This window comes from Pseudoliparis swirei, chromosome 14, assembly GCF_029220125.1.
Source record: "Pseudoliparis swirei isolate HS2019 ecotype Mariana Trench chromosome 14, NWPU_hadal_v1, whole genome shotgun sequence".
NCBI classification, from domain to species: Eukaryota; Metazoa; Chordata; class Actinopteri; order Perciformes; family Liparidae; genus Pseudoliparis; species Pseudoliparis swirei.
Window position 1 is genome coordinate 6,416,641 of NC_079401.1, and position 18,464 is coordinate 6,435,104.

Sequence of the window (18,464 nt, forward strand, 5' to 3'; positions counted from 1 at the left end):
AAAAAGGAAAGTAGGAGAGAAAATGAATGTCATGTTTTCCACAGATCTTTGTAAAAAAGTTGATATTTTATTTTATATTTTGTTAGATATTAGTTAAAAGACTAATGCTGCAATATATATATATCAGCATCTAGACCACATTATTGGTTTATGGGTGTTTTACTGTGAATGCATCAGAAAAATACATGTTCTTTATAATTTTAATGGAAATTGAAATGTATTTAAAGTGATACTGATAATATTTAGCATTTTCACCCAATATCCTCCGATGCTGTCGCTTCAGTGCCAGAACGAGCACGCTAACAATAAACACGGTATCATTCATTAAGTATATTTTTATCAACGGAAGTGGAATGAAGTTGATTTGATGTTGTTAACTCGAGACTTCAAGAAGTTAAGCTGACCCTTAAACACATCTCATCGGAGCAAAACAGGTATGCCAACGTGTGATTGACATGCCAGGTTCAAATCCCCCCCCACCCTGCTTCCACATGTAACACAGACACACACACACACACACACACACACACACACAGGCGCGCTTCAGGTGCCGGTGACATTTGTGAAATCTCACACAGGATGATTGTAATTCTCAGTTTTATGAGTCAACGCTGAACTCTGCAGACGGTTGACCGCGGCGGCCTTGACATTCAAGAACCCCGGGGTTCCAATTCCCTGGAAGCCAAGATTGATTTGTCCCGGGGGGGGGGGGCAGTGAAAGCCACTCACTGTTCGGGTCAGGCCCGGTTCTGTTTACACAAGCCTGTGTTGATTACCATCACGACAAGTGGAGATTCGGCAGACGGTGTTTTTTTTCATTTAAAACATTTAAAGAATGCTCCACGTCTGTTTCTAGATTTTTTTTTGGGGCACTAAAACATCCAAAAAAGATCATATCGTTGAAACGGTTTCTTCATGAGTGAGTGTTTGACACAAAGTCAGGGTCTGGAGCCGACTCTAAATTCCACCTCCGGAGCTCACGGCCAAGCGGCCAACATCTAATCTGCACTTCTGTTGAGTGACGAGGAGGAAAAGCTTCAAAGATTGAATCCTCCGGGCTGGAATCCAATCAACTCGTTAGCAGGAGGAGGTGCAGCCCGGGCCAAGTTCCCACAATTTAGTGTGGCTGAGAGGACTTAAGCAGCGCTGCTGTCTGGAAAAGAAATCAACTTCTAACTTCAGTTTTTTTGTGGGCTAAGTTGTCATGGGTTTCAGAGAGGTTGTTTTGTTCGGATGTGTGCTTCTCCTCTCAGGTGGAACTCCCGGTGCCGCCACGGCAAACTGGTTCAACATGAGCACCGTAGAAACGCCGAACCGAATCCCACAGGAGCACGGAACGCCGAGCTTACAGCCGCCGGCATCGAGCCCGGGCTCCAACTGGACCGAGCACGACAGCCCGCGCCGCTCCCCCGTCACCTACCGGCTTAAGGTCCACCAGCTCCGGACGCCGGCGCCGCTCGAGGACCAGATGCTCCCGTCTCAAAGCCCGCAGTGGTGGGAGGCCGACGTGCCGGAGCAGCTGGAGCCAGAGGTCACCGTGCTGGAGCCGAGGGCTTTAAAACCCACTGACCCGCCGTACATTCAAGGCCCGGACCTGAACCCACCTGGCGAGCCCGACTCAATGGTAGGACTTCCACGCAGCCTTTTAATACTAATATAATTTTTTTAAACTTCAGTTTAATTTTGAATGATATTCCAGGTTCAGATGCTGATGTTTGAGGAGCGGGTTCCCGTGCCGGCCGACACCGTGGTGGCGCACTGTGGCGAAGGAGAGGTCACTGTGGAGGTCCAACGGAACTTCTTGGGTAACGGCCGCATGCTTTGAACTGATCCGTGGTCATTTTGTGGCACTGCTGTGTTTTTAACATGCCTTCTGACGTCTGGAAAAGAGAGCGGGTTCAGATTTGGGGGGGAATGTAATGCGACGGTGAAGATGGGACACTCTGTGCCGAGTACTGCGAATGGCGCGGGGGATCAATATTGCGTTTCCTTTTTATTTCCTGCTTGCTACAAAGGACCGTTCTGCATGCCCGGGCGATGCATTAGGAGCCCTCTTTTTTCTTTTTATATTTGTCCTGTGGCTGAACCTCCTTTTTGCTGTGAGTGTTATTGACTGGTCCAGGATAAGACATGGCCTCGAAGTAATGGTCCTGATTTAAGCTGCACCTTCTCCTCTTTTGTTCCTAGGAAACGGCCAGTTGATCCGGCCAATTGATCTGACCCTCGGAGGCTGCCCCGCACTGGACTCCCCTCACAACATCCTGCGCTTCCAGTCGGAGTTGCTGGACTGCGGCTGCACCTTTAGGGTGCGCGTGCCTCCTTTAGTGGTCATCGACTCCTGTGTATGACCGGAGTAACGTTTTTTTATTTCCTTTCCTCAGATGACTGAAGAAGCCCTCATCTACTCCTTTTTACTGATGTATTCTCCCACTCCCATTGGCAACACCTTCATTTTAAAGACCAACCCTGCTCAAGTGGTAATTGAATGCCACTATCAAAGGTAAAGTCTCATTATTTGGCTTTTCCTGCCCCATAACCTGTGTTCCATGCTGTCTTACTAAGATTAGGTCTGTTGACTGCAATACGCCGGAAGTACCAGGATGTTCCTGTCAGTATGCAAGCTTTCATGCTTTCTGGCTGTTCTGACCCACAATCCTCTGCACATGGCCAGCAAGGGGGTCAAAAGTTCAAGGTGCAAAAGGATGTAGTATTTCCTAATTGAACAAATACTGTTTGTACTGGAGGGCAGCTGCAGTACATTCTAGAAGGAGACAGTGTGCCATGGAACGCAGTGATTATTAAAGTTGAATGTGTTGTTGGGATAGATGATCTGCAGTCCCAAAAAAGGTGAGATGGGGTATTTGTTTCCTTGCAAAATTATTATTATAGGCCTCTATTGTCTCTGCTGGTTTTCAACCAGTCTTTAGACAAAGACAAAGTTTAAGATCTTCAATGGTTTGAATTTACTGCGTGGCTTTGTTATGTCTCTTTCTTGTGAATGTGACACACACACACACACACTGCTGCCTCTCTCCAGTGACACACTTTTGACCGTCCTCGCAGGCGGCTGTTGGTGAGCAGCGGCGCCGTGAGGCCCACCTGGAAGCCGTTCCTCTCCAGCATGTTGTCGGAGCAGCGGCTGCAGTTCACCCTGAGCCTCATGACAGGTGGGCCACGAATGCAGAGGTTGGGGGGGGTTGATGACGATGTTCCTGCGAGTTGGCGCTCTGATCGGCGCCAGGCAGTGAGTTTGGCTAATTTTCCCACTGACGGGCCGTAATTGCAATCACAAAGGGACTCGCAGGACGCCGCAGATGCTAAACGGCGACTTGATGAACGGGCGGGAACTTTGGATGCATGGCGACGAGCTGAAATTACACGCCTCGCAAGCTGCGGCCGAACCAAAGGGGTCGGTCGCGCGATCAATAAAGCGCTGATTATGCCTTCTAATTGATTCCAACGCTGCAGCAAAATGCGCCTTTGTTTTAAGTTACTTGTAAAATGAGCGTGGACCGTCTGACGTTATGAAAGTTGTTTTTAAACCAGGCCCGGCCGCTCATCTTCTTCGGGTTGCTGCTGCCTGTAATTAATTTAGTGCTTCCTTAAAGTACTTTTCTTTTATGCCAGTACCTCCTATCAATGCGTCTGAGCCACTCTGCCCCGCGGGGCCATCGTTTAACTTTCATCTAATCGGATTGATGGCCCCAGCTTTACCTTTCCGCTTCTCTTCCTCCTCTGTATCTGATTAGAGGACTGGCATTCGCCGAGGCCTTCCAACTCCTACCGCCTTAACGAAGTGATGCACATTGAGGCGGTGGTCGTCCAGGGCCACCACGTGCCGCTGAGGGTGTACGTGGACAGCTGCGTGGCGACGGTGGACGCCGACTCCAGCTCTCTGCCCCGATACTCTTTCATCAGCAACCACGGGTGAGGAGCTGCAGCCCGGACGGCCCGCCTGATGACCAGCGCGCGTTGGCGGTCCGTGTTTCCGACGATGACTCGTGTGTTTTGCATTAAAAGGTGTTTAAGTGACGCCAAGCTGACGGGAACCAAGTCTTACTTCATGCAGAGGGACCATGAGGATACACTTCACTTCCAGCTGAGAGCCTTCAGGTTCAACCACGAGCACAAGAATTCAGTAAGATCTAGATGTGCATACATGTAGTCAGACATTAATTGGATTAATTTTTTTCTCCCCGCGATCTGATTCCTGCGTTACTTTAACATTCCTTTCAGTGGTCTCTTAAGTTGGCACATAATGAACACATTAGGACGTGTTTGAAGGCTATAATACTGCCTGTTGTCTGCGCTCGGTTCAAATACTTTCCAGCTGAGAACATGAAAGCCTCCTTTACTGAATGGGAGCCGGTGGAGCCGTGCCTTGAATACGAGCCAGTAACTTGGAACATCTTTCTCGTGGCATCTGCACAATCAGAGTTTTGGATTTTAATTAAATTTGCGTTTTGCTAATTAGGAAATTCTACTCCCATATGCAACAGACTGCTTTAAAATCCGTCCTTAAATACTTTGTTTGTTGTGGTTTTGGTGCAAAACGTGTGTGTATAAATGGCAACGGCTACTTTTTTAGCAGCAGCTACAGCAATTCTACCTGCTTCTAAATTGCGGGGGGGTGGGAAATATGTAATGAGTGGAGATTATTTTGAATATCTTTAATGCTGATGTCCTCATGTTGTCGTAGCTCTACATCACATGTCGCCTGAAAGCGACTAAAGTCACCGCGCCCATCAACTCGCAGAACAAAGCGTGTTCCTTCTTGCCAGAGGCTAACCGGTTTGCTGAAATCTCTTTATTTTTACTGATTAAAAAAATATATCTTCAGTTCCCTCATTATCGTGACTCCTAATGCTGTGACGAGATTCCTCCAGCCTCTGTAACGCTCTGCCGTCGCCTCTGGACAGATGGGTGGCGTCAGGTGGCGAGAACAAGGTGTGTGGCTGCTGTGAGACGAGCTGCAGCGAGCGGAGGCAGAAACGAGGCCTCGACGCGGATGTCGGTACGTTACATTACACGTACTCCATTACTCTGGGATGAACGTCTATGCCTCTAGGGAGGAATTTTTTTTTTTTTTTTAGTCGATGCCTGTTGGAGATCAATCGGCCGTCTCGTGAACGGTTGAATCTGTCTCACGATATTTCTCGTTGAAGTTGTTTTCCACTTCCTCCAGATCCGCAGTGGGAGGGCACGGTGGCCGTGGGCCCCATCCTGTTGGAGGAGGACATCCTGCTGACGGAGCAGTCGGAGCTCCAAACGCAGCAAGTGACACCAGCAGGTAGGCTGGTGCCGGCGGTGGTCACGCATGTAACCGCAAGATTGGAAAGTTCACTCGAGTCCCCTTTTTTCTGATTGCGTGTCGTCTTTGGCTCCGTCCTCAGCCTCCTCTCGGTCGACGGCCCTGCTGTGTGGAGGGGGAGCGGCGCTGGCCGCGGCGCTGCTCGTTGTCATGGCGGCCATCATTCGCAGCCGAAGCCGCAAACCCACTGGACACTGTGTCGGCACCTGATTCAAGATAATAAAAACAATAAATAAAATCCTCATCTTCCCTGTACTCATTAACTGAAATGTGGTTTTTACCAGATTTAAGATTTCAGTATTTCTCTGCAGGAGGTTTTTATTCGGCTGCTCCAGCTTTAGTGTATAGGCTCGCCCGGTTATAAGGGGGTTAAGCTGTAGAGTCCAGCCGTGCTGAAAATGACCCGGCTATAACATGTGTACACGATGAGGCTCTGTATATTGCTCCATCAATCAGGGGGCTTTTAATACAGGCATGAATTTCTTTGATGCACGATGCAATAAATGAATACTTTACCGATTATGGTTTTCATAATGTGCATGGGGTGTTTTGAATGGGGCAGGGGAGGCCGGCCAGTGAGCGACCTTTTTGTATATAGAGTTAATGAAATGGCCCGTCATGCTTAATTCATGCATGGCTGATTTGCATGGTTAATTTTTCGGGCCGCATGCGGCTAGTCGAGCCACTAGCCCGAGTCTCGTGGAGCTAATCTAATGCACTCCATTGCCGTGTGATTCACTTGATCTGCATGAGATTGTCCCCGTCTTTTTAATACTAATCCACGTGATGCAGGCCGAGCGCCATTTGGCCGCCGCGACGCACCGTCCCGGTAGTCGCGTTTCAGCGTCGGGACACTGGGCTTTTTCAACACCACCAATTTCCTGCCAGTGGCGGGCGCGTTGGTGAAATGCTGCTCATCATGAACTGTTGCTCGCAAGCCCGGGAAGACGAATAGACATAATTAAAAAGCCCATAAAGGCGTGAGCCGGGGCTTTTATTACAGTAATATGTGAAGGCCTCGCTTGTAATGGTTTGTTTGTTCCCCGTGTGCGGGGCTGACTGCAGCGATAGTTTACCGCCCCCCTCCCCCATCGCCTCCACACCAGGGGCTAATAAAAAGCCCGAGCTAACGACGCAGCAGCAGGAAGCGCGGTGATGGACGCACACCCACGAGCCTCTCCCCCGAAAACAAGTCACGGAGGATGTAGGGACAGGAGTTTTATTGTGTCTTTCAGACGCAGCAGACAGACTAGAGAACAACAAAGAGATTAGAAGAAGTTATTGAGCATTGGGTTCTGTCCGACTAGCGTGAGAGGAAGCCCGGTTCTCTTCACGCTCACCGGTGTGACGCTGTGAAGATAAAGAATGGAAGATAAATAATGTAATCACAGAATGTCTCTTCTGTCCTAGGAAAGCTTTTAAGAAGTTGATGTATGGCAAATGTGCACCAAAATGAAGCGCATGTATAATAATTAACCGAGGAAGGGAGCCCATTGCATACTAACTTCAAGATTCAGGGTTTTGTTATTGGGTTGTTGTTTTACGTACAGAGCTTGCCTGTCGCTTTAAGAGGAGTCAACAGAGTGTAAACGGTGTTAATGTCTTGTTATGATGAGGATCATCATCACCGTCGTACCGAGGATGGTCGCCCACCTACAGATGTCTAACGGTTATGGACCCAAGCTGGCGAGCACAGTGGCCTGACGGTCCTGAATCAGCAGTTGTTGTTTTTTACCCCCGGCAGGAAGCGTGACCTACCCCCCCTTCCCCCGAGGGCACGAACGCACTCGCACACCAACACCAACAGGCCATCAAAAGTAATGGCGTGCGTCCAGTGGCAGGCGGGGGGAGAGAAGACTCACGTCTGGCTGCCTTAATGATATTATTGCTGTAGACGGAGCGTGCCGGGGAATATTGCTCCGCGCCATTTGTATGCGGCAGGCGTCCGCACGCCGCGATGACAGGAGTCGTCGGCTGGCTTTGACGAGAAGCAACAACATGTGGAGTCCTCCTCGAGACCAGAAGAGTGCATTCGTACAGACTTTTTCTGTTTGTGTCCAACAGAGAAAGACACAGGTGACCATTGTCAACAAGGCGGCTTCGAGGCAGACGTCTCCATCGAGACACAATCGGACTTCAATTTGAATACATATCAATGGCTGTTATTTGTTAAGAAACGGGCGCTCGTTGTGTATTTAATACGCCTGATACAGACTGCAATATTACATCTGGGTCTATTGAGAGCGCACACGAGCGACCTCTGTCCAGGGCCATAATTAACCCTCTTAATTAAGGGAGGGGGAAAAAAAGTTGCTAACGAAGGAAATGGATTTAATTAGCTTGGTCGTAGCCCAGGCACATGTGCACGCCGTGCACTCTCGCAAAACAATTAAGCCTCTTTTATCCTGCCTAATGGCTTCAGTGACTAAGAGCCTTTCTCATTAAGACTATCAATAATATGCTGATTACACGCATCCACCGCTCTCCTTTATCGGGGCACAAAGGGACGAGCGCGTGTCCCCGAGGTTCTCTCGCGACACGGTATCTGCTGAAAGAGACGTCTGGCGTGCTCATGCTGGGCTCGGCTTTCCCTTTTTTCCCCCGCAGTCTGTCTTATCGGGGAGGGGACGTGAGTCTTTCACAGGGAGGGAGTGCGTCTGAAGTTGTTCTGCCGAGGGCTTTACGGGGGGGCCGAGATAATAGAGACCGCCGGGCCCCGTAGATGTACGTTCCCGTCCGTCCGTATTGCTCGATTCCCGCTTGAACGTACACCGTCGACACTTTCGACTTCTCACCCTCTCGAGCCGGAGACACGGACGGGGAAGAGAGACAGACAGGCGTCCGTCACACAGGCAGGAAGACAATAGGCCTGTGCGTTGACCTTCAGCCTCTTCCTGTTGTAACAGACACCGGGGGCCCCTCCCAGAGGAGGGGAGAGGGAAGCGGGTGGCTTGACCTGCGCAGCCACACCTTCACCCCCCCACCCCAATCCCCCTCCTACACCCACCACCACCACCCTGCGCTGCATCCCCAAACATAGTTTTAGAAATCGTAGTCTGACAAAAAGAAACTCATTTGAAAGCTTCCTCGAACTCTATCCGCTGATGAAGACCACGAGATGTAGTCGAGAGCTCAACGAATCAACAGCTTCTAGAGCTCGATCGGGGTAACCCGGGGTTATTCTCACAGATGAAATATTATACCGTTTCCACAAGCTGCATGACCTCTGTGTGTGAAATGTTTATTTAATATTGTGATACATATTCAGGCCACATTGCGCGGGCGTGAATTAAAGCATACAGAGCACTGAACGTGGGGATGGCCTGTTTCTACATGTAGATAATGTATTAGAAAGGACAACAAGCCGTGAACATGCCTGTAATCCATTGATTTGTTTCAATAAGCGGGGGGGAGGACTTTGACCTTCGTGCGTATGATTCACAACATCTTCGGACGACCTTTCAGAGCTCAAGATTACGAAACAGAAAGAGCTCAGGAGGGATTCATTGATTAGAACCTTTCCTTTAAGTTGGACCCCCCCTTCCCCATGGAGTTGGGTCGTTCCAAAAAACAGCCTTCTTCTTAACCGCTGTGATCCAATCGCCACAACTCCCAGAGTGAGAATGAAGTGTTTTCCCAGAATGCCATGCTGCGCTCAGCTGTGCGGGATGAATAAATCCCCAACGCTGGGAAGCATCCGACCCAGAGAAGTTGACGCGGATGTGACTTACTGCAGAACAGATGTCGGTTCTGACTGAAACAACACAAGATCCCAGAACCCAACACCTTCCTTTCAACCGCCAGGAGGATAACCACAACAAAAGGGCCCCCTTCCGGTTTTTACCCCCTTTTAGATGCAGTTTATTTTTCCTCTCTGTACACAATGGATGAAAATATTCTGGCCTTCGTGTTTGATGTGGACCCCCCACACCCGTCGATCTTTTTTGGGCTGTTTATGAGCTTTAATGGGAATGTGCCGAACGATGTTTGATCCCGGCTCTCGTGTTCATGTCACGGACGGAGTAGCACAGTAACTCACGCCTCTTATTTACGGGTTCTAATGCACATGTATTCGTGCGGTGGACCGCGACCTTTAATCCTGATTGGCACATCGAAAGGGGATGAGCCCGCCGCGCACAGGGATCAACCTGAATAAATAAATCCCCCTCTTATCGCACAACGCAAAACTGGGTAAGCGCTCCCACCGGGTCTGGGTGGAGGAAGCTGTCAGCACCTCTATTCTGGGTTCTGCCTCACGCCGAGGCGGGATCCTGTTTTTCTCTCCAATCCGTCCTCCTGGTTTTTTTTCAATCCCCGGGAGAGTCGTTCGCCTCCGTGTGCGTGAGACGTACTCGTCCATACATGATCCCCCCCTTTCCTGCTTATCTGTCAGCGCCGGGCCTATATCTTTCTGTGGGGGAGGGGGGATGAACATGTTCCAGGTTAGGTGGAAAGAAAAACAGGATTTTCCACGTTGTCAGCTTGTAAAACACGTCTGCGACACATGCGTCGCCATTGGTCGTCTCTCCGCCATTCGGCGTCTTTCGGCCATTGCTCGTCTCTCCGCCATTGCCCTCCGCGATCACACCCTAAGCGTCTGTTTTTGATACCTGTAGCTGCCGTGAAACAGAGGCGCTCCTTTTATCCATGGCCCAATTTCAAGTTACACATAGAAATACCGAGATTCCGGATGCATGACTCAGAAATAATGCAAAATCAGAAATGCACCCGGCCGTCTTCCTCTGGCCCCGGCAGCTCGGTTGGATAACGAAGGCCCTTCCAACGGCGTTCACGACCAGTTAGTCCAGATGAACTGGTTTCGCCTTGATGCCTCTCGGTTCCACAGGTTTTTCCATTCGCCCGAAGAACAAAAGAAACCCAAATGAGTTTTCAGAAAGGAGGCAGTTTGAGAGAGGTAGCTTTCTCATGGAGCAACAGCGCCACCTGCAGCCAACTCAGAGGGCCGTGTGCACCACGCGTGCGCAATCACATGCAGATAAATGCTTTCAAGGAATGCAAGGAGAGTTTCTTTGTAAACCCTTTTCCCAGGGAGGATGTGCTCAGCCTGTCTTTGATCACACACTCACACCAGGAAGTAGAAATATACACTTTCCTTTTTTCAAGCATCTTTTATCCTCCAAAGTAGTCACACGTGTCACCACGCTTTAAAGAGATGATTGTTCTGTTCTTTCTTTTTCTCTCTCGCCTTCATGATAATATAGAACTGTGGACCAATGGGATCCATCGTTGTGCCACGAGGACGTGCCAGTGAATGAGGCGCTCCACCGTGACTGTGCAGGATGGAAGGCCATTCTCTTTGCCACGCTGCCCTCCCGTGGCACTCTCGGATAGGACACGTTATGAAATGGAGTGGGGGGTGCGTGGGGTCAAGAAGGGATCATGCTGTTTCATGTTTGTGCTTTCGTTATCTCTGTTTAATGGCAGGACCTCTATGGCTCCCGACACCACAGGGGCCCCCGGAGGCCCAAATCCATAAAAATGGAGGACAGAGGCCTTGAAAGCTGAGATTGTAGGACAGCCTCCTTAAAGGGGCACCGCGCTATTTTAACACACATGAAGTTCAGTTTACTTGTCATGAGAAGTGAGCACTAACTGCAATCTTCTGTGGCTCTAGTAATCATAAATACATGCTTATAATGTGCAGTTTAATGAAATATGTTACTCTGTTGCATGATGGGAGTTGTAGTATTCTGTGTTTTTGGAGTTGGGCCCGCGGTAGAGACTAAAAGTCTGGATATCTCGGCCTCTGCTGCTTCGATTATGACTTTTCTTTGATAGATCTGTCACAGTGAGTCTTCTAACTTCATGGAAGTGCAACCGTTAATCCCTGGAGGACCCCTTTAATGCTTTAACCCTCTGACCACAAGGACTGGGTGTGTGTAAATTGTTGGAATGTAAAGGTGTTCGTTTCAGAGATAAAGACGGCTTGAAGTTGATGAAGGACAATCAAGTGGAGACTGAGATTTGATGATTGCTTGCAGGGACATTTACGAGTGTCAGGTTGTTTCTGTCCCCATCATGGCCACAAGAGGGAGGAGTCTATCCTTGAGTGGACTGCAGCTTCAATGGATGACAGCTTGTGTAGTGATACAGGCCCTTGAACTCAATAAAAACAGGCAATTAAGCAGTATAACTTAGTTAGTTTTAATAACTGCCCGTTTGTCTTTATCTAAATCTATTATTATGGCTATTTTCTTTTGCCAAAAATAACCAGTTAATCCTTTATATAGATTTCTAGAATTAGCAATTATAATATAATTTTTACAGTATACACTCTGCATAGGCCATATGTTATTGTTCTTTTACTATTTGATTTGTATTATAGTCAGAGCGGTGTTTCTAGCTCAGAGGTCACGGTTCATGTGTGTGTGTGGTGTGTGTGTGTGTGTGTGTGTGTGTGTGTGTGTATTTGATTGATCTAGCCCCTGGCACACCACTCATGCACAAACACACACTCGCTGATCCTCCGCCCACTCTCATCCGTAAATACATTCCCACTGCAAATCACACAGCAAATAAATCACCATGGCGACGGTAATATCATAATTGCTGTACTTCAACGAAGGTCCCGAAAAGCAAGGCCAAGCAAGGCCACTCAGAAAAAGATAATTACAGAGAAAACGTGATCGTTTCGTGAGTGAGTGTGAGCCACTGGCAGGACGGCGTGGAGATTTGAATGTCAGGAAATAAGAGTGTGTGTGCTCTACTCAGCGCACACAATCACTGGATTGTTGTGCTGTATTTTATTGTATTTGAAGAGTTAGTGTTATTATGGTTTTAGAATTTGCTTTCCAGACTCAACTGAAGAAATGGCATAATTTAAGGTCTGACCTCATGATGGCAACCACGGTATGATTCCCTCATGTGGAGGCCCCATCCTAGGAGGGGCGTGTCTTCATGCAGGCTCTTTATTATGGTGCATTTTGTATTTTTAATCAAGTTAACAAACATAAATATATACATACACAGTCATTGGGAGAATGGGACCCTTAGTGGGTTAATTCAGTCAAGTATTGTATTTAATTTTGCAAAGTTGAATATCAATGTGAAAAGGGGATGTAAAAGAAGACAAACAGATGCAGAAATATTTTAAAGGATAAGCAAAAAGAGTAAAATAATGTTTTTTTCAATCAAAGTATCTCATTCCTATTGCAGAGAGCCAGGCAGTGGAGGAGGTCAGCATGTGTTTGCCTGATCCTCTATGAGGCATTGGAAGTGTCCTTGTAACCTGCTGCGGCAGCCAGCCTTGCAGCACAGGCATCAATATTTCAAGCTGATGGGTCGCTTTAAAATACTTTATTATCAGGGGGGAGGCGCACACACACCACCGAGGGAAAGACATACACGCAGACGTGTTTCTCGACGACAGAAACAGAATAACACGTCATCGAGGGGGGGGTTGTCAAATGTCAGAGAGCAAAATGCTTAATTACCACCTCCAATTGTAGCCTACTCTGTTTATGAGCGTCTGCATGTGGAAGGGAGAAACTGGATGTGTACGTGGACACGATTAGCTGACTTCTCTCTGATCCTTAATGCATTATTGAATATTTCAAAGGAGCCTCAATCCTGTGAGCTAAGTGACTGCCGAGCCTCAATCACAGGGCCGGTCCGGCCACGATGAAGGGCGGTTCTGTCAGGTTCTTGTGACGGGGTGAGGCTCAGGCGCAGAGAGACAGGCTGGACGCAATATGAATAACAAAAAAAGCACTCTTTAATGAGGCAAAACAGTTTACAAAAAAAACAAGGTCCAAACGGGGCAGGCAGGGTCAACAGGCAGAACCAGGAACACGGACAGGATGACAATGAAAAGACTGACAATATATAGGGGGGGAAACACAGGTGTACGACATCAGACAGTAACGAGACAAGAGTGGCTGAGGGCAGGTGCAGGGAATTAAACAATCAAGACAGAGAAGACACAGAGGAGACATAGGAGACACGGAACACAGGAGAAACAGAACAGGGTGTTACAGGTTCAGCCATTAAGGAGTCTGGGCCCGGGCTGTTGGCCTTGTGTGAACCTGAGGCTCATGAATAATATAAATACCTCTCCTGTATTTGGAAGCACTTTGGAATGTAGGGGGGGGGGGGGTGATTACATTGATTTTTGGTCGTGCAATTTCAGGGAACAATTCAATTTTAGTGGCAAACACCGGGTCGTAGAAAAGGGAAGACGTTTTATTGCAATCGCTTTCTTGCAATCGCTCCTTTTTTGGGAAGCTCAAATCTAAACAGACAATATCTGAGTTGTCATGGTAATATGCCATTTTTATCTTGACATTTATGAGGTTTTCATCTCACAATTACTGCCCGTCTGTTTTCTTGTCTGAAATGCCATCATTCATTATCGGCTGTGGCACGAGATCGAAGCATTCCGAAATATATTTTTACAAAATTTAAAAAATCGGAATAATAAGGCAGTAATCCCTATTATCTTACATATTTCTCATTCTTTTCGTGATTTTACAGTATTTATTTGAAAAAGCAGGATTAATAGGACACTTTTAAACTCTAAAAGTCTGATTTCACAGACTGGGAACATCATAGGACTTTGAGTAATGTATGTTTTTCCGAAAATTCACACACTGTTTTGGTAACGAGCTCACGCACACGAAGCATCTATCATCGGTATGTTTTATGGATCCACGTTTGTTCAATCAATTCAGGAAGCCAGTGGCGGAAAGTAACTAAGTAGGCTATTTTCACCACACTTAAAGCTGCACTAATCAATATTTCTATATTGACGATACATTAAAGGACTATGTGTAATGTGAAAATTATGGAGATACGCTAATTCTTTGTCTTTGCTGTGAGCAGCAGAGGAACCATGGAGTACATACACTCAACCAAGAAACAATCCAACACATAACCCTCAATGAATCTACAACCTGTGGGTGTTTACATGTTGTTTGCATTAAACAAACAATACTTACCATTTTTAATCAGAGAGCTTTCGAGATTCCGGTTGGTGGATTTTGTTATTTTTGGACCGAGCCAAGCTATAGCTGCTCGCCCCCTAAACTAAGCTAAACTAAGCTAAACTCCCAAAATGTACTATATTACTGTTCACACTGACGTGCTTCTTCTTTTACATGACATTACATGTCATTTAGCTGACCAAAGCGACTTACAATCATGTAACATTCATACACTGGAGACACAGCTACAGGGAGCAATTCAGGGTTAAGTGTCTTGCTCAAGGACACATCGACTTGGGCGGGGATTAAACCTCCAACCCCTTGATTGAAAGACGGACCTGCTTCCCACTGACCCATAGTCGACTCTTCTTCTTCTTCTTCAAGTAAAAGTGAATGCATGTATGCATTTTTACATTTCTGCATTTCTACATCTTTTATCTGAACAACTGCGGCCAAATGTTGCCGTTTCTCATGCGAATAAACCCACTCTGGATGTCCGTGGGAATTCCACAATATATCGTGCGTTCGTGCTGACGCGGGGCTTCGGTGGAGCGGATGACGCAACGCGGGCGAGCGGCTGCGGCTGATGATTTATTTATTTGCATAACTGACAAATGGGTCTGACTCAAAATGGATCCTCTCGGCGGTCTGAATGAACTCTTGTCCACGCATTTGAGGATCGGTTTGTTTGGCGACGGCGGGGCCCGTCTTCAATCCGTCATCGCTTCGACCTCGTGATTAGCAAAATGCTCGTCAAAGTCATAGTGGGAGGAAAATGCCCATGTGATCTGCCTGCAATCAACCAAATTGACTAAACCACAATGAAAGTGCACACACACATGACACGTACACACTCTCTCTCTGTCGGAGCTGTGTGTCAACCATAAGCTATTTTCTATTAAACCTGCGCTGCATTAAGCATTTGGGTTAAAAGCTTTCATAATCAGGTGTGTTCTCATTCAGAGTGCAGAGATTTCCAAGATCAATACTGTCCTTGACGGGAGAGCTTTGCCCACCGCGCGTAGGTGTGTGTGTAGGCGTGTGTGCAGAAGGAGCTCAGAGTCAGAGCTTTGGCCCTCAGTGTGTGTGTGTGTGTGTGTGTGTGTGTGGATGTATTTGCCCGTGAGAGTGTGCTGTTTACTGTGTTCTGTCTGCCCAAGCTGCTTCCCGCTGTGATCTCTTCATTCTGTGTTTTAGCGGCGCTAACAGCGAAGTGGCGGTAGCCGCTATACGGTTGTTTTTTCTGCCCGACGCCCCCTCAGTTGATCCCGGAGGTCCACTCCACAGACTGCGACTGCAACTAACGGAGAGTCAAAACACATTAATGAGCTCGACACACACACAAACAGGCATCTGCTCCGGCTCCCGTTATCGCCGCCCGTCTGCGGAAGGTTTTTTGCGATAAATGCGTGGCGTTGACTCTCCATTCGGAAAATAATGACATTGTTTTTTTACAATAAAAAAAAAAAGGTGTGTGGGGGTAAGCATGCTGTGGAATATAAAGCTAAATTGCTCCAGTCTTGCACAAAGCTGGGGGACAGAAATGTATCAAACCTCCGCCTACATCAATGTACCAACCTCAAACATGAAGTCAAAGTAAAGAAAAAGTCTTGTTGAATTGAGGTTTTTGTATTTTTTTTGTGTGCGTTTGTTTGCAGATGTGTGGGCGTTCAGGGACGTTTAGAGAAGTACGCTGCAAGCAGATATTTTTCTTTTACAAATGTCTCCTCTGCATTGAGATCTATACGTTAGGCCTTTGGGGATGAGCTTGACCTATGTGAGCAGTTTTTCATATCACTTGAAAAATCAACTGAAAATACAGTTTTTCCCTCCTCAGTGGCGCTGCCTTGGATGAGATGTATTTTGCTTTTAGATTTTTTAAAATCTTTGGATAAAAAAAAGTGCATGATATGTGGTTCGATAAAATAATAAAATAATAAAATACTCATGGCTCTGATGTGTTTCTGATATTAAATGCTGAAAAGAGCATGAGCTGGCAGGGATAACATCAGTATTCCTTACTGTTGGTCAGCCTGAAATCATGTTGAGTAATTTGAACTTAGGGTGCCACCACTGCAATGCATTAAAATGCCACATTTTATTGTGACACAAAGCAGTAACACATGCCAACCGTCATCCGTCTGACCCCAGATTAATTCTCCATCTTTAAATTGCAACATGATTGATCATAAATTGAGCCCATAAAGGTCTCTGCTTCAAACAACTGTTGTCATGAAATATTACAGTTACGACTGACACCGCCTTCATCCCTGACACCGGCTGTGGCCTGTGGCCTGTGAAACTGCGATGCCTTCACTCCCGGTAGCATTCCACTGAAGCGGGCCTTGGACCTGACAGAGCAGTCTGTGATGGCTGTGTTCATTGTCTGTGCGCTCAATAGGCCGCACATGGCGTGGGCAGCAGTCAGTGGGGCTAAATTTGTGTCTCTCTGCTCATTCCGGGGATATTTGTGACTTGCTCCTTGTTGACTCGTTGCACTTCTTGCTGACAACGGGTCTCTGTATGTCACAGACAGCCAAATCCAACCAGCTGCATGCAATTAGGCTGCAAAATGCTAGGGACGTGCATGCTCCTCTGCAAAGCATCACGTGGTGACGATGTGCCCATTTAACATATTTGATAAACTGAGAAATCTAACTATCAACTAATAAATAGTTTTTTTCTGTCAGGTTTCTTGTGAAATTCTGATAAGAACACATCAGTCAATACAATACAATACATCAACATATTGAATATCCAGATAAATTATGCCAAAGCAATGACTATTGTATCAATGTCTTTAGATTTGAAATAATGACAATATGTATATTTTCAATATGTATCTATAAAATCATGTGTTAGAGGAGGGTCACTGTTAGTCAAATACACATGTTATAAATGATGAAGCTGAATACACGATATCACCGAATACATTGCAACAGGTTATGTCAAATGTCTTTAATGTTCTCAATCTTAATCATCTTTTCGGTGACAGTCAATTTTGACAGACAGACAGGCAGACAGACAGATAGGCACTGGTCCATAAATCCGTGGCCACATCTTCCGCCACAGTGAGATTCACTGTTGTTTCCTAGGTAACAAGCACCCCCTCCCTTTACCCTTGATTCATCTGGACTGTACCACTCTGCTGCGGGGTTGAATATGTGTTGTTTATCTAAAAGAAGTAAATTCCCGTGTTGAAATTAAAGGACACGTAACAACACGTTACAGTGCGCTACTATGTTTTTTTTAGTTACAGCTCACACTATCTAATATAGTTGAGAATAAATGCGTAGTTAACGTTTAAGACCTTAGTACTAACCCCCCGGGCGAAGCACATTCAACATTCCCTCGAACTGTCAAAATCGCTTGTTGCTTCCTACCATAGCCAAAAAAGTAGTTAGCGAGCTAACGTGTAGCGAGTAACAGCTCACGTCTGTCTCCTCAATTTAAAACATCCAGTTTTTTCGACACCGCTAAAAAGTTGGACCACAGGAAAAAAGAAAAAAGTGAGACGTTTGATACGAAGACCATTTATCTCCCCCCCCCCCCCGCTCCCCGCCCGGTTCCGAAATAGCGCTGTGGTGAAGCGGCGGCGGCGGCTGAAGTGCAGCTGGATGTGACACAGGTTCGTCGTCAGGTAAGCTGCAGGTAGTTAGCTTGGCTAGCTCCGCATGCCTCTGGCTTTTTAACACTTGTTACGGCGGCACGGCGAACATGACGGTGCTTCTCGGTGGCTGCAATGATTGTGAGGATGCCACTCCGGTGTCCACACTGGGGCGTTTGGATCGCTATGCTAGCTCTCAACGACTGCCCCGGACAGCTAACGAAAACAAGTTTTTAAAAAAGTAGCTCCATAGTCACAAAAAAATAAAGATAATAATCGGCGTGCGTAATGGTCCCTGCTTGTTTTTTTCCTTGCACGACTCAGCGTAATGCTTTCTGCGGCATGTACAAAACGTCCATAATTACATCACTCGCGGACAGGTTTGATAATAACCCAGTTATTATTGATTTGATTTACGATAGTCAGTCCCCCCTTATTAAGCAATGACATTGTCGTCATTGTTGCAGGGTGCACTCCTATTCCAGGGCACAAAGAGCTAATTGTGGTGTGTTATTGCATTCAAATGCAAATGTTAAAAAAACAACACATAATGTAACCGAACTTTCACCTTGATTAATGGATTGTTTGATCTAATCATAGTGTA

The 18,464-nt window shown here is 46.9% G+C and overlaps 2 protein-coding genes across 2 annotated transcripts in view; both read left to right on the plus strand.

Moving 5' to 3' along the window:
• Nucleotides 1-1,204: 1,204 nt before the first annotated feature.
• On the plus strand, nucleotides 1,205-5,574 carry LOC130204801 (zona pellucida sperm-binding protein 3-like). Its single transcript, XM_056431767.1, has 11 exons — nucleotides 1,205-1,624; nucleotides 1,706-1,805; nucleotides 2,188-2,306; nucleotides 2,382-2,500; nucleotides 3,064-3,167; nucleotides 3,750-3,927; nucleotides 4,021-4,138; nucleotides 4,700-4,791; nucleotides 4,920-5,014; nucleotides 5,186-5,290; nucleotides 5,394-5,574. Exons 1-11 carry the CDS (start codon nucleotides 1,205-1,207, stop codon nucleotides 5,519-5,521), a joined length of 1,578 nt encoding a protein of 525 aa, XP_056287742.1. The 3' UTR covers nucleotides 5,522-5,574.
• A 12,099-nt stretch (nucleotides 5,575-17,673) lies between these two features.
• The window catches only part of LOC130204665 (muscleblind-like protein 2a), a 46,607-nt gene continuing 45,816 nt past the window's right edge, over nucleotides 17,674-18,464 (plus strand). Inside the window, exon 1 of the mRNA XM_056431558.1 lies at nucleotides 17,674-17,893. The gene's annotated coding sequence lies outside the window, so the exon portion shown is untranslated. The remainder of the gene's footprint in view (nucleotides 17,894-18,464) is intronic.